The 23,215-nt window shown below is 54.4% G+C and overlaps 1 protein-coding gene across 3 annotated transcripts in view; it reads right to left on the reverse strand.

The window, feature by feature from the left end:
* The window catches only part of PLCG1 (phospholipase C gamma 1), a 431,655-nt gene continuing 408,440 nt past the window's right edge, over positions 1-23,215 (reverse strand). For 2 of the 3 annotated variants that reach the window (XM_050806628.1, XM_050806627.1), the window contains exons 3-33: positions 15,890-16,042; positions 15,685-15,778; positions 15,494-15,541; positions 13,135-13,219; positions 12,946-13,029; positions 12,678-12,712; positions 12,395-12,467; positions 12,190-12,291; positions 11,836-11,954; positions 11,668-11,753; positions 11,473-11,593; positions 10,586-10,754; positions 10,319-10,441; positions 10,135-10,236; positions 9,861-10,048; positions 9,328-9,528; positions 9,132-9,251; positions 8,868-9,048; positions 7,756-7,833; positions 6,809-6,912; positions 6,505-6,601; positions 6,158-6,227; positions 5,422-5,579; positions 3,413-3,509; positions 3,057-3,281; positions 2,825-2,973; positions 2,188-2,302; positions 1,922-2,083; positions 1,727-1,815; positions 1,427-1,611; positions 1-1,258 (exon numbers count right to left, since the gene is read on the reverse strand). In XM_050806628.1, coding sequence (XP_050662585.1) covers positions 1,216-1,258; positions 1,427-1,611; positions 1,727-1,815; positions 1,922-2,083; positions 2,188-2,302; positions 2,825-2,973; positions 3,057-3,281; positions 3,413-3,509; positions 5,422-5,579; positions 6,158-6,227; positions 6,505-6,601; positions 6,809-6,912; positions 7,756-7,833; positions 8,868-9,048; positions 9,132-9,251; positions 9,328-9,528; positions 9,861-10,048; positions 10,135-10,236; positions 10,319-10,441; positions 10,586-10,754; positions 11,473-11,593; positions 11,668-11,753; positions 11,836-11,954; positions 12,190-12,291; positions 12,395-12,467; positions 12,678-12,712; positions 12,946-13,029; positions 13,135-13,219; positions 15,494-15,541; positions 15,685-15,778; positions 15,890-16,042 — 3,656 coding nt within the window. In that variant the 3' untranslated portion in view covers positions 1-1,215. Of the gene's footprint in view, positions 1,259-1,426; positions 1,615-1,726; positions 1,816-1,921; positions 2,084-2,187; positions 2,303-2,824; positions 2,974-3,056; positions 3,282-3,412; positions 3,510-5,421; positions 5,580-6,157; positions 6,228-6,504; positions 6,602-6,808; positions 6,913-7,755; positions 7,834-8,867; positions 9,049-9,131; positions 9,252-9,327; positions 9,529-9,860; positions 10,049-10,134; positions 10,237-10,318; positions 10,442-10,585; positions 10,755-11,472; positions 11,594-11,667; positions 11,754-11,835; positions 11,955-12,189; positions 12,292-12,394; positions 12,468-12,677; positions 12,713-12,945; positions 13,030-13,134; positions 13,220-15,493; positions 15,542-15,684; positions 15,779-15,889; positions 16,043-23,215 lie in introns of all 3 variants that reach the window. The other variant, XM_050806626.1, reaches the window with a different exon arrangement.

A 23,215-nucleotide genomic window follows, 5' to 3' on the forward strand; every position in this document is an offset into this window, starting at 1 on the left:
AAAAGGACATGAGGATGATTTATTTGGCAGTCAGATCTTAAGAGGGCAGCAGAACTAGCAAATGGCCAACCCTGAGCCCAAATGTGGGCAGTAGGTTTGTGTGTGCTGAATGCTGGCTATGCTATGAGGCACCTTTGCGCCCACGGGCCTGGACCCCGGCCTCTGTCCTGAGGTGCGGGCTGCCTTTTTAACCTTCCCATCTCCATCCCTGGATCTTTTTTACCGGTTAGAAGCTGCAATAAGGATGGCAGCTTCATTCAGCACCCAACTGCCTGTACTCCACCCACCCAGGAGGCAGGCAACTCCTCAATCGCTTTTTCATTCCTCAGGGAAAGCATATTGAGTCTTCGACTTAAAAACAACCTCACCAAAATAGGCTCTGCTATTTCTTCTCTTCCCCCCACCCCCCGCCCCCCATTCCTGACAGTGCTTTAACATCACAAACTAAGCCCTCTTAACACAGCAGGCAGCCCACCTGCCACTCTCCTCTCCAAGGCTCTACTCCAAGGTTTCCCTACAAGGGTGAGGAGCAGGAGGAGTAAATAACTTAGTTACAATACCATTGAGAAGAAAAATAATACTGCTATTTTTAACATGATCCCCTGTATCTTTCAGGCTGGGTCATGTTCCCAGCCATGGGCAATGTGCCCTTGTGCTGTGTCCTCCTCCTCAGGCAGGGCAGAACCCTTCTCCATGCAGGCCCTACATTCCTCTACCCTGGCTCCAGGGCCAAACTGCAGGGGCATCTAGCCTCTCACCCTGCCCAGCTGTGGTTTTAAAGCTACAGGACAATGTAAACTTTGTTTCCCTGGCCCAGCAAGGCTCCTCCTCCTCCTCCACTCTTAGGAATGTCAGTAGCTCCTTGGAGTCTCCTGTGCCACTGGCTGAGGCAGCCTCTCTCTCCAAGGGGCTTCGGCCATGGTCCTGGCCCCACAAGATGGAAGGATCCATCTCCAGAAGTCAGGGCCAGATGTGTGTGCTTAATGCGAAACACAGTACAGTTTTTGCCTTCATCCAGAGCTGGGACATGGAGGCCCAAAACAGTAATACATCTCATTAATGGCTTGGTTTCTGTCTAGCATTCACTGCTGGAATCCAGGCTCCAGGCTGCGAAACCCAGAAGGCCGCCACAGGGGGCTGCTTCCAAAGAACCCAGTTCGCGGCATTCTACAAGGCGCACAGCACCTGCTGCTCTCCAACGAGGCTAGGGTACAACTAGAGGCGGTTGTCTCCATTGACCCGAGTCCTTCTTGGGGCCCTGGACAGAAGAGAAGAGTGTCCTTACTGGCAGGCAGGGCCTTGTAGCCCAATCGGGCAGCCCAAAGCCAGACAATATTACAACTTTTCTACCCAGGAGAAAGAAACACTGAAGAAGTAGGACCTAGCCACTGCCTTCCTGGCTCTGGCACCCCTCCATCTCCCTCACCTTCGTTCTCGACTGTCAAAATGGTCTGCAAGATGCTCCTGGGAGACGCGGAAGTCCTCAAATGGCTGCTGGTAGCGGGATTCAAAGGAGCCTTCCCGGGCTCGGCCGTGAAACAGCTGGCCTGAGGCATCTGAGCCCCGCTCCCGCAGGGACGTACCACTGAAGGGACTGAGGTCACCATTCTCCTGCTTCAACGAAGGCAGGTGCACAAGAGGGTCAATGACTCCTCTGCACTTCACGAGGCTGCTGTCTGGCTCTCCTCCCACCCACCCCATGCCAGCCCACCCCTGCTGCAGATACCTTGGCAGGGAAAATGTCAATCTTGATCAGCAGGGAGGCCAACTCCAGGTCCTCACTGTAGTTGTTCTTCAAAGGCACTGCTCTGTATCCTAGGAGGAGGAAAAGCCTGGCCCTCAGCCCACGAGGGACAGCAAGCGGCCCACCCCACCCTGCCAGCAAGACTACAGGGGCACTGCCTCCAGGAATGGTCCTCACCTGTCTTCAGGCCTTTTACCGGGAAAGTAGCCTGAGCCAGGAAATTCTGGTCACTAAACATGTCTTCCTCATACACCACAAAGCGCAGAAAGGCAAATTCAGGGTTACTGATCTGGAAGTGGAAGGGCTTGGCCGGCCATACAGGGTTGAGTCCATTGTCCACTACGAAGGCAACGACAAAAGGCTTCAGGTCATCCTGGGAGAGGATGGGATGACTGGTGGGGAGGGGCTTGCAGTGCCCCAGGAGAATGGGAAGACAGACTGACCCACAAACTCTGTCTTCTGCTTGGTGCTGTCATACTCAGCTCCAGCCACCTCAATCTCCACAAAAGGGCACACAATGCCTCGGCCATTCTTTGGCAAATGTCGGGCACCCAGCACCTGTAGGCAGACAGAAGGGCCTGGGATTGTCCTTCCTGCTCCCTCCAATCCCTGACTGCGGAGGCTCAGGCAGGATTTGTGAAGTGGAGGCAGTGCGCCCTCTGCTGGGCCCCCAGGACACTGCCCATGGAGTCTCTCACGACACTGGGGACCCTAAGCTGTCCAGAGCAGCTGCTGCCCATAGTTTATTTGAAGTCTGAGCTTTAGGCAAAATTTCCATGTGAGTTTTGCAATCCACTTCATGTTAAATCCGTGTCTATTTTAACACAGAAATCTTTTAAATGACCTCCCCTTAGGGGAAAAAAAGATCTCATCAGAACAAGTCACCCCATGGCTCTGCACGTCCTAGATGGATAGAGTGAGTGCACACTATCTTCACCCCTTCAAAGACTCTGCTCAGGCCCCATCCACCCTGACCACCTTGATGCCTGAAAATGCCCACTTTTGGGGAACTCAACATAAACAGACTCCAATGGCAAGCAGCCCCTTTCCCACCCTGAAGCCCAGATGAGCAGCACCCACCTCAACAGAGATGGCACATGGCTCCAGCCCGCGGAGGCTGCTCTTGTCAAAGGGGTCGAAGGCTTCATCCCGCATGGTGCTTGGCTGCAGCACGTAGCCACAGTGCCTGCCCGTCATGAAGAGAGCCTGGTTCATCTGCATAGGCTTGTCTGGAAGAGGCAGGTTATGGTGTATTCCAGTCCAGCTGCCCCACAGTACCCCTCCCCACCCTCCTCACAGGGGACCTCCTCACCAGGGGTCTGGAAGTTGAGGGCCACCAGCTGACTGCCACAGATCCACATGGGCAAAGGATCGTAGTTGGAGGAATCCAGTCGCTGGCCCTTGGGGTAGATGCGGGAGAGCTGCAGTCGATTGTACTGAAGGAACTTCTTGCCTTTGGCCTTGTTCACGTATTTCTCAGCCTTGGTTTCCGGGAAGGATGACATGTCCCGGTAGCAAGCACGTTCTGTGCCAATCTCTGGGCCAAACAGGGAGAACACTTACAGAGCCCGCCCACCCAGGAAGTGTTGGGGGGATAACTAAATACTCCTTTTGCACCCACCAGGCCCTCCAGGCACACGCACACCCCGCCTGGGCCCTGGCCCTTACTCTCTTCATCGAAGGGAACAGGCCGGCAGTAGACAACAAGTTCAGAGAGCTCCAGGGCGATCTTCTTCCTCCGTTCCATTATCTTCCCTTCAGTGAGCTGGTGATACACACAAGGCCCTGTAGCCCCAGGCTACAGCCCTGCCCAGGAGAAGGAAGCCCCTGCCAACTTTGGGTATGCCCACACTGCAGGTGCTCTGGGCCCATCTCCCACCCTCCCCTGTACCTTCCAGACACCACACCCAACAGTAAATGAGGGAGCTCTGTCCTCAGCCTCATCCTGGAATCATCTTTCCTCTTTTCTGTCCCAGAGGATACATTTGCCCTCCAACCTTCTTAGAGGGGTGGGGGATACAGACTCCTCATCACCACCCATGTTCCCAGTGACCTTCCAGGGATCCTGGAATTGGCCACACTCCCAAGTGACACTTTCTGACCATTCATTACCCAGCCTCATCCCAGGGTAAAAATGATTCTTCTGTGTCACCTGTGACTGCACTGGGGATGCAGGCCCCTGGCTTGGTCTCCATCTGTGTCCTAAGGATGATCCTCACTGCCTCAGCTCCCCCAACTCCAATATAACCACCCACTCTTCATGGCATATCTCCATGCCAAATCTCTACAGAAGCCCACTTATAAGCACCCCATCCTATCCTCTCACCCCCGGAGGACTTTCTTCTTTCAGTGGCTTTTTTTTTTTTTTTTTTTTTTGAGACGGAGTCTTGCTCTGTTGCCCAGGCTGGAGTTCAGTGGCATGATCTTGGCTCACTGCCACCTACACCTCCTGGGTTCCAGCGATTCTCCTGCCTCAGCCTGCCGAGTAGCTGGGATTACAGGTGCCCGCCACCATGCCCGGCTAATTTTTGTATCTTCAGTAGAGACAGGGTTTCACCATATTGGTCAGGCTGGTCCCAAACTCATGACCTTGTGATCTGCCTACCTCGGCCTCCCAAAGTGCTGGGATCACACCATACCCGGCCTCAGTGGCTTATATTCAGACTCTTCCTTTTTCAGCCTAGACCCCCGGATCCAGTCCTTCAACCACCTGGTATGCCAGTACCTTTTCCTCTAGGGGACAGCCTGGCAAGCCCCCTATCCCTTCTCTGTTTGGCTTGCAGTTGCCCTCTCCAAAGCAGCTACAGACCCATCTACCAAATGCACTTGGTGAAAGGGCCACCAAGTAGGAATTCCCTAACCCTTGAGAATACTTCTCTGTTCCCCCAGGCTCAGTGGAAGAGGCCACCCTTCCCCAGAAGGCTGGTCCTACCAGCTAAGCTTGGGCTCCATCTCCTCCTACACCCTGCTTGCTCCTTTCAGCTATCTGCTTAAAGCCTGCTCAAACCCCAGCCACCTGTCCTCTCCCTCAAGGACAGGCCCTACAAAGGCTCTGCCTTTGCCATTCCAGACTCCTCACTGCCCACTGCCATCCAACCCCAGCCATGCTGCTGATGCAGCCCAAAAGTCTCACCAGGGCTATTTGCTGCTGCTGAATCCAAAGGGCACTTACAAGTTCTTATCGTGCCTGTCTTTACCTCTGTAGCCCTCGACACAGCAGACCCCCTCCCTCACCAGTGGCCTGCAGTCTGTCTGACCTGCCTTTCCTGGGCTCCCTTCCTTGCCTATGCCTTCTCATATGCAGCTTCTCAATCCATCCCAAGTTCTCTTCCTATTCGACACCACCTCATCCCTTCTATGCCTCAGCCCCCACTCTACTCCTGCTTCCAGCCCAGGACTTCACCTCTTAGCTCTGGTCTTGTGTATCCAACTGCCCATTAAGCAGACCCACTTGAACAACCCATCAGTATCTCAAACTCAACATGACCTAAACACTCCACATTGCATCTCATGTGTCTGTTTCTTCTCCATCCCTAGCTAAGGCAGGGGCTGTGGCCTATCTAGCATAGGCCATTGGCTGCCCCACTGCTCTGAGGGGGCTTGTGCTGGGAGCTGGAGGCCTCAGCTGCCTGACAGGCCCACACACTGCCTCCCACCAGGCTCCAGCAGGATCTCACCCTGGCATCTGCGGTCTGGGCCACTTCACGGATCTTTTTCACCCAGTCCTGCAGCTCCTCCTGTGAGTCGGCAGCAACATCCAGGGACCAGTGGGCCACCGACGCCATGCTGATGGAGAAGACGAAGAGCCGGTTGTTCTTGCCCTCAGGACGGATGGCTGGGAGGGCGAGAGCAGATAAAAGCTGGGAATAGACATCTCACCCCCTCCACCCCACTTCACACCGCAGGCACTGGCTCAAATGAGTTCTATCTCATCCCATTTCCTCCTTCCCATACCCCATGAGGGGAAGGACTGCTCTGCAGGCCCATTTTACAGATGACGATGCTGCAACTCAAACGAGTCACTGCTGGTTGTGGTGGAGCCAGTGTTCCAACTTAGCTCTGACTCATGCTTCTTCCCTCAAGCCATGTCTCCCTCTCCACCCCATCTCCAAGCCTTGTCACATCCCTGTGGTGCAACCCATTAGGCCTGGGGATGTCAGCCAACCAGGAGCATCATCCTTGCTGATTCTGACGGGTTCCCCAGTGCCTGGCATGGGGTAAACATGCAGGGGTCAAAGCTGAGGGTGACAGAGGGAGCTCAGGGTGTCAAGGGGATGTCCAGAGTATGGGGAGAGGTTGGAGTGAGGGCAGCCTTTGGGGTTCAGCCATCAGCTTCCTCCCTAGGAGCAGGAGAGAGATACAAAGAACCTCACCCTAGGGAACAGTGGGCAAGAGAAACGGATGGGAGCTCACCAATCTGACAAGCCGGCACATCCAAGACCCCCCGCAGCAAGTCCCCTAGGGGGCTGTTCTCGTCCAAGTGCTGTGGGAAGCAAAGCCCACCAATGGTCAGCATGGCTACTGCACGTGTGTGAGGGGATATCCGTGTGCATGGAACAAATACATCTTGTGGGTGCACCTGTGACTGTCAAACGTAGCACACGTATATGGGAGACTACAAGCATGGCCACATGGGCTGTGACCAGTCCATGTGACAGGTGTCTGTGCATGCACGTGCGTGCTTGGGACTGTGTGATGGGGGCATGCCAAGGAAAATCTGGGGATAGGGAATGCTGTTCCTCAGGTGGTTCTGGTCTTACCTCCCTCTCTGGCTCCAGGGCCACGGGGTTGACCATCTCTTCCACGTAGTTTGATGGGAACCACAGCTGCTTCTTCCCTCCGTAGTCCCCTCGCCACCTGTAGGAGCCATAAGGTGCTAACCTCCAGCAACCGCCCCAAACTCTCATGAGGAGGGTATCCTTAGTAGGGGCTCCCATGCCTAAGCCAGGCTGAGGCAGGCACTGCTGGTGCACACAGGAGACAAGCACATCACAAATGCATGTCTTTGGGGCCCCAGCTCCAATGGGGCCCTTGGACTCTGGGCCTACCACACCACTGGCTCACCAGCCTCCCTCTTGCTTCTCCACATTCTGGATGATGGCGCTCTTGGTGAAGGTCAGCTCATCCTCCCTCTGGGCCTTGTAGTCAAAGAGGGCTTTGACTGCACACTGCAGAGGTGAGAAGCACCAGTCAGAGCAGAAAGGCTCTCCCTGACACTGCTGACCTGGGGCTTCACGTGCACACACACGTGTGCCTGGGCTTCCCAGCCTGGGGTCAGGCCAGTGGGAGATGACACTGCCATCAACAGGCCCCAGTTATAGTTCTTGTTACTGCCCTGCAGGGAGGCTCCAGGACAGATATGATCAGAGAGGCAGGGCCTCTGCCAGTGAAGTACCTCAGGACCCAGGTGGAACCTTAAGCCCCACCCTGGGCCACAGGGAGAACCCTGAATCCGCTCCCAGGAGTCAGGGCTGGCAGGCCAAGAAGGCAGGGTGTGCAGTTGCCCTGAGTGCCTCCCCGGGACCTGGAAGCATATGGGGCCTGGATGGGACCCCACCACTCATCTGTGAAGCGGAAAGAAAAACCTCCTTCCAGATCCCCTGGCTGTGGAGGGGAGGGGGTGAAAAACAGGGCCCAGGCCTTTTTAGAGAAAAAGGCAAAACGAAAAAGAACCTGTGTGACAGAGCTCCATGAGACTGGGGAATGAGTGGCCAGTGTGCCTCCCAGCTCCTACCCCGCTGCTGCCCAGGGAGGAAATGGGGGTCACCCACAGGAGTTTTAAAGGGTCACTGCTGACCTAAAGGGTAGGGGCTAGGGAGTGGGTTGGCCCTGGAAGACCTGCGGTCGCTCACCAACCACACATCTCTCACAACCTCTTGGGCCTCGGAAAACCACAACCACCACTTCTCCATAAAGACCACAGATGGCCCAGAACACAGAAATGAAGCCCCAAGCAGCTGAGCAGCTGGGGACCCTCCCCAGCTTCCTGTGCCCAGAGGCCTGAGCTGTACCTTGAAAGTTGGCATAGGGTTTGCCTCTACATAGAAGCCAGGGTTGCGTCCCTCATACAGGGCCCCGTAGTCAGGCTCCTGGAAACAGGACACAATGGGATATGTTAATGCCCCAGAGCCTAGAGTTAGAAAGCAGCTACTGGCTTCCGCAGCAGCTTCCCTTTCCCCCAGTGCAGCAAACTTCCACCTGGCCTTCCTCATCAGGCCACCAAGGCGGCCACCACCACTAGCACCTGGTCCACAGGGATCCTTCAACCTCAGTGGAGATGGCTTCAGAGGCCTCAGGCCGGGTCTCACCCTTTCTTTTCTTCACATTCTCATACGTGAGGCCCAGTCCAGGATTCCAAAATCTCTCAGGTCCGAAATGCCCAAACTCCCAAGTATTTCTGAGCTATGTGCAGGTGGGCCCTTCACAGACTACTCATATTCAGTGCTTTAGTTCAGTGGCTCATCGGTTCGCTGCTGAGCCCAAAGTCAGGAAGAGCCTTTCCACTCCCCCACACTCCTCCGGCCACTCCTCTCCATCACCTGAGCCCCTGGTGCCAGTGGACAACAGGCCTCTCCCCAGCCAGCCCTGTCTGCTGAGGACAGAAGTCTCTCAACTGATCTCCTGGTCCTAGACCCCTTTCTTCTGTCCAGGGCCCTTATCACCAGCTGTGCTGCCATGAGTCCCAACTTTTTCCCTCAGTGGTCTCACCTCCTGTGGCTCTGCCCTCCATACCATCCACCAGGAGGCTCCACAGCTACTCTTGGGTAGCCTCTTCCTACCTGCCCTAGGACAGAGTCCAGGCCAAGCCCAGGTTGATGAGCTTCCACTGTGTGCACCTCTCCCAGCGTTAAGCCCCAGAACCTCCTCACTCCTCACCTTGACTCATGGGGAACCCGCTGCTTATGTGCCTGTCCCCATCCTTGTGGACACTGCTCAGGTGTCCCCTCCTCCAGACACCCTCCTGGTACCCACACTGGCTCCCAGCTGGACTCAGGGGCTTTTCTATGAACTCCTACAACACCCCAGGCCTTGCTGTTACACATATCCAGATTATCCAGTGACTGCTAAGATTCTGGGTCTCTCTTGCCTCCCCTGCCATGCCCCGTCTACCACAGCCCCTCACAGCTGTGCCAATCTTCTCCAGCGCCTCCTCATTGATTGGATAGCGCAGCTTCATCTTGCGGTATAGCGGGTGCTTCTCATAGTAGCTGATGAGGTCAACAAGGCTGTCGAACTCCGAGTTCCCTAGCATCACAGTCTGGCCCTCTTGCTGGACACGGCAATGCTTGATCTTGCCTTCAGCCCTTCACAAGGACAAAACAGTCACACAGGGTCAGGGCAGCTCAGACCCAAGCAAGGCCCCACAACCCAGGGCCATACCCCTCACCGGAAAGAGATGGCATATGAGTTGGGCTCATTCCGCTTCCGCACCAGGAAGGCCCCATCACGAGGGACACGCATCAGCATGTGCTCAGCCTGTGCTCTGGTCAGGCTCGCGTGGTACCACCTGAGGACAGGCAGAGTCAGGCCCAGCCAGCACCACCCATTGCCCTGCCCTGCCCACCCCCAGGTCCCTCCCTCACTCTTTGCTCTCATGGGCATTGGTCTGTGGGACAGGCTCTGAAAGTCGCATCTCAAACTCATTGCAGCGCAGGGGCACCTGCTGGTAGTGTGTGATGAGGTCATAGAGGGAGTCAAAGACGAGGTTGTCTGTCAAGAAGAACTTGGGGGTCCCAGCATCTTGCCGTGAGTGGATACGGCAGTGCTGGACTTTCCCGTTCCGCCTGTGGAAGACACAACATGAGGGAGGCTGGGAGAAATAGGCCAGGGCCCCAAAGACCAAGTTCCACCTCAAATGAGGCACCGAGCCTCAAGGAGGGAGGCCAATCTCCTGAGGAGCTCAGGTGTGGGCAGTTGCACTGAAAGGCTTCAAATGAACCGAAAAGGGAGGGGTATGGCAGGGGGGGTGAGAGAGAGAGAGAGAAATTTATGTTCCATGTAAAGCATAATTATTGTTCTGGATCAAAGGCTCAAATGTTAACTGATTATCTCTGGGTGGTGTCATGTCTGTGTACACACGCTGACTGAATATGTGCATCTGCACGGGAAGTGTTACCAGAAAGAGAGCGTGTAGTCGCCCACGAAGGTCTCACTCTCTCGCACGAGGAAGGAGCCGTCAGGGGCCCCGGTCTCGATGCAGTACTCAGTGAGCAGGCGCTCAGCGATGTGCCGCCCGTCACGCCCTGCCCCTAGCTTCCCATGGAACCACTTCTCATTGGAGTGCAGCTCTGTGCTGCTGCTGACCTGTCAGGGGAAGGCAACAGCAAAGACACTGGGACCCTGGCCCAGGCCCGACCTGGCCCAGCCCCAGACCTGAGCTGGTTCCTCACCTCCTTGGGCTCCTCCTCATCCTCGTTGCCCTGGTCACTGCTGGTCTCCTCAGAGTAGTAGATCTTGCTGCTGGTCAGAACGAAGTAGTGGGGATACCATTCCTGGAACGGACCAAAGAGGGACTTGTGAGCCAGGGTCCTCACACCCACTGGCCCACCACCCCCAGCCCGGCCCAGTCCTCACATGGTTCACAGGGTCCTCCAGGTAGAGGATGCCATTCTTGATGGAGTTGCTGATGTCGTTCTCAGAGTACATCATGGATGTAGGCACCTCCTCGTAGGCACTGCCCTCAGCCAGCTTCTTGTGCTGGAGGGGCAACCAGAGCAAGGCAATGCAGACTCCAGTCATCACCCCACCTCCTCACCCAGGCGTAGGCCCAATAGCTGAAGCCATGGCCTGGGCGAGGCACTGAGAAGTGTGGGGCTTCCCCAATAAACCCACCACCCCCACCTTGATGAGGATCTTCCTCTTAAGCTGGTTGGGTGAGGGGAGCCCATCGGCGGAGATCTCCACGGGCTTGGTGAGGAGTGTGTCCCCTAGCACCTTCTTGAAGTGCTGGGCCATGTTCCTCTGCTGGGCAATGCTGCAGTGGTCCTCAATGGACAGGATGACTGGGTACCTGCAGGGTGGGGGACAAGCACAGTGAAACAGATTCTGCAATTCTCTGGGGTCTAAGTAGCCCCTCACAGTGAGGTGTTGGGAGCCAAGGGCCTGGGGATTTCTTGTCTATAAAAACTATCCCAGGCCATAGCCACTGGCGGGGCAGCGGGGGTTCTACAGCTGTGGCAGCAGTGGAAATCAAAGGGTGGCCACTGATGCAGCCCGAGCTGGCCCAATTATGGAGGCTGCTCAGCAGTGCAAGAAAAATGAGGCCACCAAAGAGGCCAGGAGAGAGGAGAAGCCTCCAAAGTTAGCTGTTAGAGCCCTGGTGAGCTAAGGGAGACCAGTGACCACAGTTTAAGCAGTAAACAGAATTGAAGGAATGGGACATAGGGAAGACAGACAATCTCCTGGGCTGTGAGGGCAAAGGAGTTGGCAGGACACTGGCCTAAAGAAAGCAGGGCATGTTTCCTGAAGATGAGAAGAGCATGTGTTGTACAGTCTAAAGGACCCATGAAAAAGAAAGTGGGCTCAACATGTAGGAAACAGAAAGTGTAACTTGGGAAGCAACAGCTCAAACAGGAAGCAGGTGACGAGGAGAGGCCAAGAGGAAGGACAAAGATGAAAGGCTGAGGGAGAGGGGACAGGGTATTCGAGGAGTCTTGCTGCCCTCTGTCCCTCTAGAATGAGAGAGCTGGAGCCAAGTTAACCCCTGGGTCCTCCAGCCTCTGACTCACTCTGAGGCCACAAAGGCATGCTCCTTGATGGTTTGCAGGACATCTGAGAACTTGATCTTGGTGGTAAGGGTGTGCCCATGGTAAATAACTGGCATCCCATCTGGGCCGTCCCAGCAGTCCACTGGGGAGCAACATCATCATGGTCAAGCAGGCAGGCCTCCCATCTTCCCTCCACCAGCCCCGGACCCCACGCACACTCAATGCAGCGACAGCCCATCCGCAGGCAGCGAGCATAGGCTTCCAAGGAGGACTCACTGGAGAACTGGTCCCCGGTCAGGTACCTGGATAGGCAAGGAGAGGCATGTATGGTCAGATAGGCCCTCCTGGGAAGAAGCTGGGTGGGCCCGAAGGAGCCACACTCACGTGTTGTGTGAGGAGGAGATCCAATAGTGGGAAAGGGGGTTGTTCATGGTGTCCGGGCATACTGCATCCAGCTGTGAGTTCCACACACTATTCTCTTTGGAGAACAGGAAGGTGACAAACTGTCCAGGAACATGTGGAAGGGAAGAGAAAGTGAGTCCCTGCTCGGTCCAACCCAAGATGGTAGGCTGGGGGTAGGAGAGAGAGTGCTCTGTCCCAACTGGGGGTGGGCAAGATGCATAGCAGGTAGGAACAAGGTGGCATCCCTAAGAAGCGTCTAGCTCCTGAAGCCCAGGTGGGGTTCTGGTCACCCCTACCCATTCTCTTGACAAAAAATGGGTGAAACGTTGGACTCACCTCATCCAGGAAGAAGTATGGCTCCTCGATCTCTCGCAAGGGGTCTCGGAGGAAGCTGAGCATGAACTCCTGCACCTGGAGGCGATCAACAGCCCACAGCTCCTGATGGGGTGGGGAGGGCAGGGAATGAGAGAAGCCTCCAGTCATTGATGAGCCCAGCCCCCCAACAACCTGACAGCCTGGGCCAATGTCAGCCCAGCCATACCCCCTGGTAGTCAAGAAGGAACTGCTGGAACTCAGGAAGGGACACTCGGCAAAGCTCCGGCCGCTCCCCAGCCCTGCAGGGAGAGAAGGTAAGCTAGCTAGCATGGTCAACAGACAACAAGGTGCCCCATGGAAGGCAGAACCCAACTCCCAGCCAGCACAGCTTCCCAGAATGGTCCAGCATGGTTCCCTACTCCCACTGCCTCCCACCTGGATCAGGAATCGCCCAGTGGTGAGATGAAGGGGGCCCAGGGAAAACCCCACCTCCCCACTCCAAACCAAACCTCAGAGTACTGGCTTCCAAGAAGGGGAGGTCCATCTGCAGGAAACAGAACCTGGTCAGGGCAAGAGCCCCTGGGAGGCCATGTGGGAAAGGGGCTAGTAAGAAGACAGGCTAGAGCAGCAGATGGGGGTAGGCCTCAAGAGGAGAAGAACTGGAGAAATGGCACCCAAAAGCCCCTAAGCAGGGCAGCAGGGCTGAGGCAGGCAGAGCTGGGGGGTGGGGTGGAGGAGCAGGGGCAGGGGTTGAGGGAGGGCAGGTGGCTCATGCACCGTCTTCTGGGCGCTGTACATGAGGCTGCGGTACAGCTGAGCAAACTGCCCGTAGGTGATGTCCCCGCTGCGCTGCTCCAGGTCCTGCATGGTATAGAGCGGGAGTGCCAGTCAGGCAGTCAGGGCCCCAGCTGCAGGGCTCTTGGCTTTCCCTGCCCCCAACTACAGACAGCCCTGGGGGGCACTTACCGTCAGCCGCTCTCGGAGGAAGCGCATGTTGGGGACCCGGTAGTTGACCTGGGACAGCATGTTCTTTAGGTCCTTGGCTGATATACTGAGAAAACAGGGACATCCCCAGTGGTCTCATCCAGCTTCTTATGACCTCTGACCTGTGGGTCGAGCCCACCTGGGGCTGGACAGGTAAACAACACTATTCTGGGAACCTGGAGTCCTGAGGGCGAGACTGGATCAGAACCCATGGGGTGACCAAGGTTAGTCCCTTCCTTTCTTTGGACCTCAGTTCCTCATCTGAGCAAAAAAAAAAAAAAAAAAAGCCTGTAATTCTGGCAAGGAAGATGTGAACAGATTCAGTAAAGTGGGTCAGGCATGGGAGGAAGAAAAACCACTCTCCAGGCCTCCCCTCCCACCGGCACTGCTCAGGCCTGTGCCAAGGTGGCAGTCAGCCCATCCAAGACAGAAGGCAGGGCTCACTCACAACTTCCCTGCTGGGGGCAGCACGGCCGCGGGTCCCTACCTGCTGCCCACTGGGATGCTGGGAGTTTGGTCCTCAGAACCCACTAACCCATGAAGGGGAGGGAGGAGGAGGTGCATGCTCCACCAGATACAATGACTGGCAACTGGGCACCTCCTGGGGCTAGACAGGGCCTGGCTCCAGGAAAGAAGCTCAGAGAACAAGGCCCCTGCTCTCCAGGGGTGTCCTGCCCATGATGTGAGGCTGGGGACACTGCTGGACCTGGCAACAGGATGGACGAGAAGGGGGAAGGGGGGCTTTCTCTCCTAGAAGGTGGTGTCAAGGAGGGGAGGGGAGGGTGGGGTCACCTCCTCTGAGCCCCAAGGGCCTGGGAGGAGGCACCAAAATTCCCCAAGGGGGCTGAGCGCCACACTGAGTGGATCAAGCGCTGCAGAGGGAGGGCTGGCTCTGTACAGGTGCCACCTCCTCTGATCCTCAGTCACCCAGGAGGTAGGTGCTATCAGGGTCCTCGTTTTCCAGTGAGGAAACAGAGGCCTTCTGGTTGCAACTGCCTGCATCACCAACCTTGCCCTCTGTGGTCTCTTTCCCATCAGCATACGAACAGCCTGTTACTTCTTCCACCAAAAACACGTGTCTTGCCCCTGCTTAGCTCTCCAAGTACTTGCCCTCTTCTTTGCTCCCCGCCACCGCAAAACTCCTTGCAAGAGTCATATTGCTCCCTCTCATTCCCGTGAGCCCCTCACCACTTGGCTGACACCGCTCTTCTCACCATGTTAAATCCAAGGGTCAATGGTCAGATTTCACCACTGTCTTCTTCCTTGGGCTGCCAGAACTCAGCACTCTGGGGGTTCTCCTCTTACCGCACTGTTTGTCCCCAACCCCTCCAATCTCTAATATGGGGGTGGTCTGAGGTCAGCCACTGGACCCTGCCCTTTTCTTGGTCTGCTTGCCCCCTAGGTGATCTCACCCAGCCCTGTCGCTTTCAGTGTTATCTACATACTCCCAAGTTAAAATCTGCAGCCCCCACTGTGTATGTACCTAAACTCAGTCTAACCACCTGCCTACTCAACAGCTCTCCCTGAACAGCTAACAGGCATCAGAAAACTTAACACGCCTCAAAGTGAACCCCTGAGCTTCCCTCCAAATGGGCTCGTCCCATGATCTTCTCATCTCAGTCAATGGCGACTCTGTTTTCCAGTTGCTCGAGCCAAAGAGCATACTATTATCCTCAATGCCTCTCAAACCCCAAAATCAATCTGTTAAGGACATTCTTTCTGGCTCTATCTTCAAAATACAACATGGCCAAAATCCAGCCACTTCCTACCATTACCATCATGATCCAAGCATTCTCATTTTTCACCTGGAGTGTGGAAACAGCTAACTGAGCTCTCCACACAGCAGCCAGAGTGATCCTGAGTAACCCATCAGGTCACATCACTCCTCTCTTCAGAACCCTTCCATGGCTTCCCATTTCTTTTAGGTCAAAGGATCTCACCACAGTGCAGCACCCACACCATCTGGTCTTTGCTCCCCCTTCTCTCCTTGGCCCCTCTGGCTGCCACACCAGGCCTCAGAGCCATAAGCCTCAGGGCACCCTTCACACACTACTGGCCACCCTCACCTCCAGGACACCCAAAGGCAGTTCTACATACCCAGTCTCTGCCCATAGCGGCAGGGCACACAGCATGTGGCTGGCTCCTCTCACTAGCTCACACCAAGGCCACCAGAGGACTTTGTGCAGAAAGCTACACGTGGCAGAACCTGCTGCCCACCGCCCTGGCCCCGCTTAAGGTCCCCTGGGTCCTGTGGCTCTCCAGGCAGCTACTTAGAGGCCTGGCTAAGGTTCTGGATGCCCATCCCCACCCTGCTGGGCTAGAGTCACAGCTCAGTACTTACCGATCCTCACGATTCCGATCCACTGAGTAAAACTGCTTCCGGAGCCACCTGGAGAAAGAAGCCTGAGGTGAGGGCCACTTCTCCATCTACGGCCAGGCCCGGGAGATGCCTGGGCACACAAAGGGACTGCTGTTTCTGTCCCCCTGGTCCCTAATGCTCCCAGCCCTAACCCCTTCAGGAGTGGTTCTTACCTCTCAATCTGCAGGGGTGTGGGTGCCTGCAATGTATCCTCCATCAGCCAAGTTAAGCCCTTGATCCACATGTTCACTTCATCCTCAGATGTGGCTGTGAGCAAGGTATCATCAGCTGCACCGAGGGCACATACCTCCCACTGGGCAGGAATGAGCGGGCAATCCCCTAACTATCCCCTACCTTCTCCACCCCCTTGACTCCCACCTTGCAGGCTCAGCGTCTTCAGACGGAATTCCATTCCATAGAGAATGACAAAGCAGTGTGACTGGTCCGGCCGGAAAGCGGGGTCCTCTTGATAGCGATCAAAGTCTCGTGAGGTCTTCCCTGGGCGAATCTCCTTGATTTCTCGAATATCAACTAGGAAGGTAGCAAAGAGGCCAAGATCAAGCTGGGCTCTCCCAGAGTCAATACCGAAAGGAGGGCAGCCTAGTTTCCTCATTTTTTTTTTTTTTTTTTTCCTGAGATGGAGTCTCGCTCTGTCGCCCAGGCTGGAGTGCAGTGGCTGGATCTCAGCTCACTGCAAGCTCCGCCTCCCGGGTTTATGCCCTTCTCCTGCCTCAGCCTCCTGAGTAGCTGGGACTGCAGACGCCCGCCACCTCGCCCAGCTAGTTTTTTGTACTTTTTAGTAGAGACGGGGTTTCACCGTGTTAGCCAGGATGGTCTCGATCTCCTGACCTCATGATCTGCCTATCTCGGCCTCCCAAAGTGCTGGGATTACAGGCTTGAGCCACCGCGCCCCGCCGGTTTCCTCATTCTTACACTGTCTTTCAGGGAAGAACCCCAGAGGCAGAGCCAAGACCACTCAGTCACTCTGGGTAATAAGAGGGCTGGGTTGAGTCTAGGGATAGGCCTTTGCTAAGTAAGGGCTGAGACGTCAGAGAGGGCCATATGGGGCAAAGGCGGTTCTGTGGGGTGTCCCTTTCCTATCTTTGTTCCCTCACTGAGACATTTTGACCTGCGAAACAGCTGGACTCCAGAAGGAGAAATAGGGACCCAAGGCTGTTCATGAGGACCACTTCCTGAGACGAGGTACACACCAATCAAATCATAAAGTCCCAGAGGCAGGGCTGGGTAGGTCAAGATGGGCCTCAGGATCCCTGGGAATTAGGCTCAGGCCCAGAGGACTGGTGCATCCCTGAAATGCCTAATTGCTTAAGACATCCCCACACCAGTCTCAGCAAAGGGCCTAATCCCCACTCCATCCCATGACCAAGGCATCGGCTGTCCAAGAGCAACAGTCATCCTGGACCCAGACCACCGTTTTGCCTGGGACCATTTCCTTATCATAGCTATCCAAGGCCCTTGCATGCTCCCTTGGACTTCACAGGGCGTAATCAGAGAGGTACAGGGGCTTGAATAGCAGATGACCTGCCTCAGCCACTGAAACTTGAGACAATGACGAGTTCACTCATTTAACTTCTCAGTCTCAGTTTTACCATCTGTAAAGCAAAGGGTTTGACTGAGTTTCTCTAGAAGGCAGGGTGGTAGAAAAAACATGCACAAGCTCTGGGCGAGACTGGCTGAACTAAAATCCTAGCTCCACCTCACATCTATGTGATCTCAATAAAGTGACAGCCGCTCTGACCTCACTGCTACACTTGTGAAGTGAGTAACATAAAAGAGTAGCATACAATAGCATCAGAAAGATGTTGGTAAGATCAAAAGTTGTAACAGCTAGAAACACTCAGCACTGTATGTGGGTCATGGAGGGAGCCCATCCAATGGACTCCTCTGCTCCCTCAGCAAAGGTGCACAGGCTCTGACACACTCTCCAGCACAGGGAGGGGCTGCCCGCTGGCCGGAGGGCAGACATTCCAGCCCAGAAGTCACCAATTTAAGGTAGATTAGGTCAAAGGAAAAAAGCTTGGCTTAGCCAACAGCGATGACTTTCTTTGAGTATTCCCTAAGCTCTGAAGCCTCTTGAAATGCTCTAAACCCAGACTGGCCTGGTAACTTTGGAGCCAGATGCAGTGCCAGCATTTGCCTGGCCAGCCCCCACCCCAGGAGCCCTTCCAGCCCAAACTGCACACCAACCTAGCTGGAATGTCCTAACAGCCCAACTCCCCCAGATGCTCTCTTCTTGTCCTGTCCCTCTAGCAACTGCCACAGAACTCCACATCTATCCCACCGGGAACAGTGGGCATTGCTCCTGGCCCTAACCCTAGATCCCTGACACACTCCTGGTTCTACCTGGAACCACCTAACCCCTCAGCAAACCCCTCCAGCCTGTCCTCCAGCTGAGAATCCTGCCTTTCCTGCTGTTTTCCCTGCCCCCGGTTCTCACCAATCAGCCATCCTTCCCCAGTCTTCTGGCTCTTCATAAAACATTATTCTGACCCCCTTAGACCTCATTTAAGCCCCTCCCGAGGCTGCCCATTGCCAGTCTAAGGAAAACAAACATCTTCTATGGCCTTGAGGGCTCTTTGTGACAGGGCTCAGGAATTTACCTCCCCAGCTTTTGCCCTCTCACCCTCTCTGCTCCATCCCCACTAAGCCATACCTAGGGCAAGAATAGCTGTTGCTTCCTATCCCTATTTCATCTTGATTCCTAGTCTGGAAATGTCCACCTCCCAGGCTCCCTTCTCTTTCACCAAGGGCCCAACTGAGAAGTTCCTTCCTGTGGTACTCATACACTTGATGCCTCTTGTATACAAACATGTACATACATTGCTTATACACCTAAGGCCAGGCAGGACCCCTCCAGGGCTTGCTTAATGACTGAAAGAAGAAATGAAAAAAGCAGGTACACAGGCAGAGGGAGGGAAAATCAAATAGGGATGGTAAAAAAAAAAAAAAAAAGAATAGTTATACTCAGGTAGAAACAGAGGGAGGGAGAACTGGGCCATAAAAGACCTAACCGAGAACACAGGGCTTCCAAGGACAGAAGGAGGAGCTTCCATCAGGGGAAATGGCTAGATCAGAAACTGCAGAACAACCACAAACTCTGCCTTTTGAAACAGAAACCAGTCTGCTCTTCCGGTGTGGAGCTGCTGTCATCCCCCTCCCACACCTTCTTGCAAAGGTGAGTGTGACTGTACACACACACACACACACACACACACACACACACACACACACACTCAACAGGCCTGTACTCCTGCGCATATTTCCATCAGTTGAAGGCAGAACAGCTGCCTGAGATAGGGACCAGGTGGGCACAGTGCAGCTCCAGGTCAGGCATCCAACGCTCCCAAGTTCCTGTTGGCCACACCTGGTCCCTTGTACTGTCTTCCATAAGGAGGCACCAGCCTGGTCCTGGCAGCACAGTGAGATGCTCTACTAGGTTCTTGAAAGCCACATCCTGTGCTACCTCCCAACCTCACCCCTCATCCTCCTGCCTCCCAGAACAAATATGGCAGCATCTTCTTTCCTGAGAGAGCCAGGGCTGGTCCCCAGGAATTCACGAGACTCCCCAGAGAGGAATGGCCTCTGCCCTGGTTGCAGGTGAGACAGACTGATCCAGTCTGGCACAGTCTGGGTTAGACCTCCCTGCCATTAGTCAGGAGGGCAAGAAACGAGATCGTCCCAGAACTTGGGAGCTTGAGAAGGGGAGAACTACTTAGGGGAGTAAGAAAGTCACACCTTATATCCAGAAATCCATGACCTAGCACTCCTCCCCACTCAGAACCATGAGAGAACAACATTCAGGGGAACTCTGGGGGAAAAGAAAAGCCAGGGGTAATAAGAGGCCCTCACTGTGAAGAAGATGGGGAAGTGAGAAGGAGGAACTCTTTGAGAACAAGGGCAGGATCCCCCAAGTAGCAGCCCAGAGGCTTGATATGTAGCATGACGACAAAGGCCTGACGCCCAGGCTCGCCTTGACCCAAGAGGGCACAGCCCAGCCAGCACAGCCCATCAGGGCTGCAGCATATTCACTTTGCCCAGCACCAGGTCCCCAGGCCCATAGCGACAGCTGCCCAGGCTTCAGGAATGGCACCATGTCCCCAAGCCCACAGTGAATGCTGCCTGGGCTTCAGGAATGGCCTGGGCATTACCATTTCAAAAGCAGCTATGGTAGACAGTGACAAGATAAGCTGCTCGGGGCAGTGAGGGGGATTTAGTCTCTTAACTGCCCACAAACTCTCATGAAGAAACAGACTGTCTTTCTTGAGGGGCTCTGAAGTAGTGAGGGACCACACAAACCTGTGCCTGGCCTGTATATCACATGTCAGCTCAGAGGACTGAGAACCTTCTCATAAGCCAGGCTTCCCAGTGCCCCAGGCAGAATCCTGGGGGCCTTGCTCTGCTCCCTGCCCTAGTAAAGATCTGCCTTCTCCTGCTCTTTCAAGAAGCCTTCCCTGACCATCCCCTTCCCGCTTAGTGAGGAGAACCACATAGCTCTTAAACTCTAGCTATGAGGCCCTGGCAGTCCCTCACTCTTTCGGCCTCAGTTTCCCCATCAGGAAACTGGAAATTCCTCTTACCTCACATGGTTGCTGTGAGGGCCATGCTGGGAAGTGCTGGTAATAGGGAAGTCTGGAGACAGCCCACATGTATGTGTGCCTAGTGCCACTGACATGGAGCCTACAAAAGCTGACAATAGTGGAGATAAATAAGGCCACTTGCCAGGGCCCCACCAGGTGCAAACCCAAACTTAGGTGAAATAAAGCTGGTCCATGAAGAGAAGAATACAAGCAGCTATTTCCCCAGCTCAAAAAGAAGTCTGGCAGGGATGGGGGCATTGTATGGGGAGAAGGGGGACTCTTATGGACTTGTGTACAGATAAGCATATGCAGACATGCTGCTTCCTGAGCCTGCAGTGCCCCACCTGCACACTCACCAATAGTCTGAGTCATGTGCACCCCTAAAGATCAAGTTTCAAATCCTGGCTTCAAGCATATAGCGAGGCCTTGGCAAGTCTGCAGTCCTCTCTATTTCATCATAAGATGAAGGATTTTGTGGGAGTAGACACACAACAGACCCTTACTTGTAGGCATACTACCTCACAGATACCCACATAGGAAGGTCAGCCTTGGCCTGCCCTACCACGCCCAACCTCGAATTCATTTGTGTTTTGTTTTCTGGGCAGAAGGAAATGTGCCTGCTGCCTGGCACCTGGGGCCAGCTCTAAGCATTGAGGCAAAATGCCACAAGACTGAATTTGTAAAATAAAAGCTTATATGATGAGGCCAGGGAGACTGGGAAGGGCAATGTTCCTTTTCCATCTCTTCCCTCTTCTCCCCTCCCTTCTCAGCCCAGGGACAGACTCCTGGCCTAAGACCACAGACATTAGAGACCAGCAGTTACTCAGAGCGGAGCTTCTGGACCATGCAGTCCTGGAGAGCATCCGCCTTTTGGACATGCCAGTAATGGCAGTTGCTTTCCCTTTAAAAGGAGCCTGTTTCCTCATCTGAGCCACCCTATGCCCAAGCACTCGGGGAGCTGTGAAGCTATACAACCCTCAGGGCCAGCTGAGAACCTGCCTCTGCAGAAGAGTAAACCCCCATCCTGGGACAGCACCCAGTCCACTGACTGGGGAGACAGGGTGCTGTCAAAGGGACAAGCTATATGGTGGGCAGCCAGTCTGGAACCTGGGAAAGGGGGAAGACAATAACCACAGAGGACCCATCTGTGTGCCTGGCTCTTCTGAAGGTAGGGCTGCTTCCTGTCTTTGACTCCCACCCCAACTCCCCCGAGACATCAGGCCAAGTTGCAGGCCTGTCACCAGCTCCCCTCCTGTCCAGTAAAGTGGGATAACCACTCTGTCTGGCCACCACAGGGATGTGCATAAGGGCAGTATTCCTGTTGCCCAGGCAGAGTTCAAGGACAGTGGAAACCCTAGGGAAGAGAAAGAGAAGAGCAAAGGCAGGGCTCCTCAGAGCACAGCCAGTGAGAGCCAGCCAATCCTGCCCTAGGGGGAAGACACATGGCAGACCCGAGAAGGGGGAGAGGGAGCCCAACCATCAAATGCAAGACCCTAAATTAGACCTAATCTTCTTGTTGGAACCTGCGTCCTAGTGTCCCCTGTGCTCAAAAAATCCACTTTCAAATAGCCCGACAGAGGTCCCCCAAATTTATAAGCTTGTTAACCACTCATAAGGCAAAAAGGATGTAGAGAGGTATTATGAGCAAAAGCACTGGCAAGGTGGGCAGGAGGCCTGGACCCATCTCTCTGAGCCTCATTTTCTTCATTTGCAAAATAGAATCACCACTCCTGGCACCTCCTTCATTGGACTACACTGAGATGCCAACGAGGTTAGAGATACAAAAGTGATTTAATCAGAAAGGGACAGGAGGACATATTGAAAACTAAACCCACTAAATGATGGAGATACGGCCAAGAAAACCATAACAAAAAGTATCCCAAATTTCTGAACATGAAACAAGCTTTCACTGAAATATTTCTCTGGGTCTGGGTGTCTCGCCCTGTTGCCCAGGCTGGAGTGCAGTGGTGCAATCTCGGCTCACTGCAACCTCCGCCTCCGGGGTTCAAGTGATTCTCGTACCTCAGCCTCCCAAGTAGCTTGGATTACAGGAGCACGCCACCTTGCCCAGCTGATTTTTGTATTTTTAATAGAGACAAGGTTTCACCATGTTGGCCAGCTGCTCTCAAACTCCTGACCTTCAGTGATTCGCCTGCCTCAGCCTCCCGAAGTGCTGGGATTAGAAGCATGAGCCACCATGCCCTGTCTGAAATTAAGAGAGCGTTTTCCCTTTATAAAGTGCATACGCTCAGTTTAGAAGGCTGACGCAAGAGGACTGCTTGAGGCCAGGAGTTCAAGACCAGTCTAGATAACAGAGGAAGACCCCACCTCTGCAAAAAATAAAAATTAAAAAAACTTAGCTAGACATGGTAGCACATGCCTGTACTCCCAGCTACTTGGGAGGCAGTGGGAAAGATCACTTGAGCCCAAGAGTTTGAGGCTGCAGAAGAGTAGGAAGCTCTATGAGCTATGATCACAGTACTATACTCCAGCCTGGCCAATGAAGCAAGACCCTTTCTCTAAAAACACAAAACAAAAACACAAAACGCGAAGTGTGTAAGCTAATTGATGTAAATGGTAGCAAAAACTATCCATTTAAACATGCGTGGAGTAAAAAAATTTTATAACTTAAAAAAATTGCAACTCATAGTAAGTATGAAAGGTCTCTTTAAAATCTAAGGAGCTTCAAAGAGGTAAGCGAAGATTTCCTGGACAGGTTCCTTCCCTTCTGGGGGTTTTTACTGCCCCTACCTGTGGGCTGTGGACCCCAGAACCCCTCAAGGCCTGTGTGCCCCACTCTGCAGAGAGCACTGGAAGAAGGCAGCAAAAGCCCAGCCCTCCTCAAAAGGGTCCAAGTTCAATTAACACAACACAGACTCCAGCCCATGTCTCCCCATACTCCCTCCTGCCTCACAAGCCACTCCTACCTCCTCACTTAAGCCCCCACCAGGCCCAGGCCAGGGGCACACTAGGTGCCCCCTCCTCTCTTGTGTGTCACCACTTGTCACACCTACTGGTGCTTCCCTGGTGTCTTAGGCCACTGGCCTATGAGATTCTCCAAGGAACAAACCACATTTGACTCTTCTCTCCATTCCCTACCAGTCCA

This window comes from Macaca thibetana, chromosome 10 (assembly GCF_024542745.1).
Source record: "Macaca thibetana thibetana isolate TM-01 chromosome 10, ASM2454274v1, whole genome shotgun sequence".
Taxonomy (NCBI): Eukaryota; Metazoa; Chordata; class Mammalia; order Primates; family Cercopithecidae; genus Macaca; species Macaca thibetana.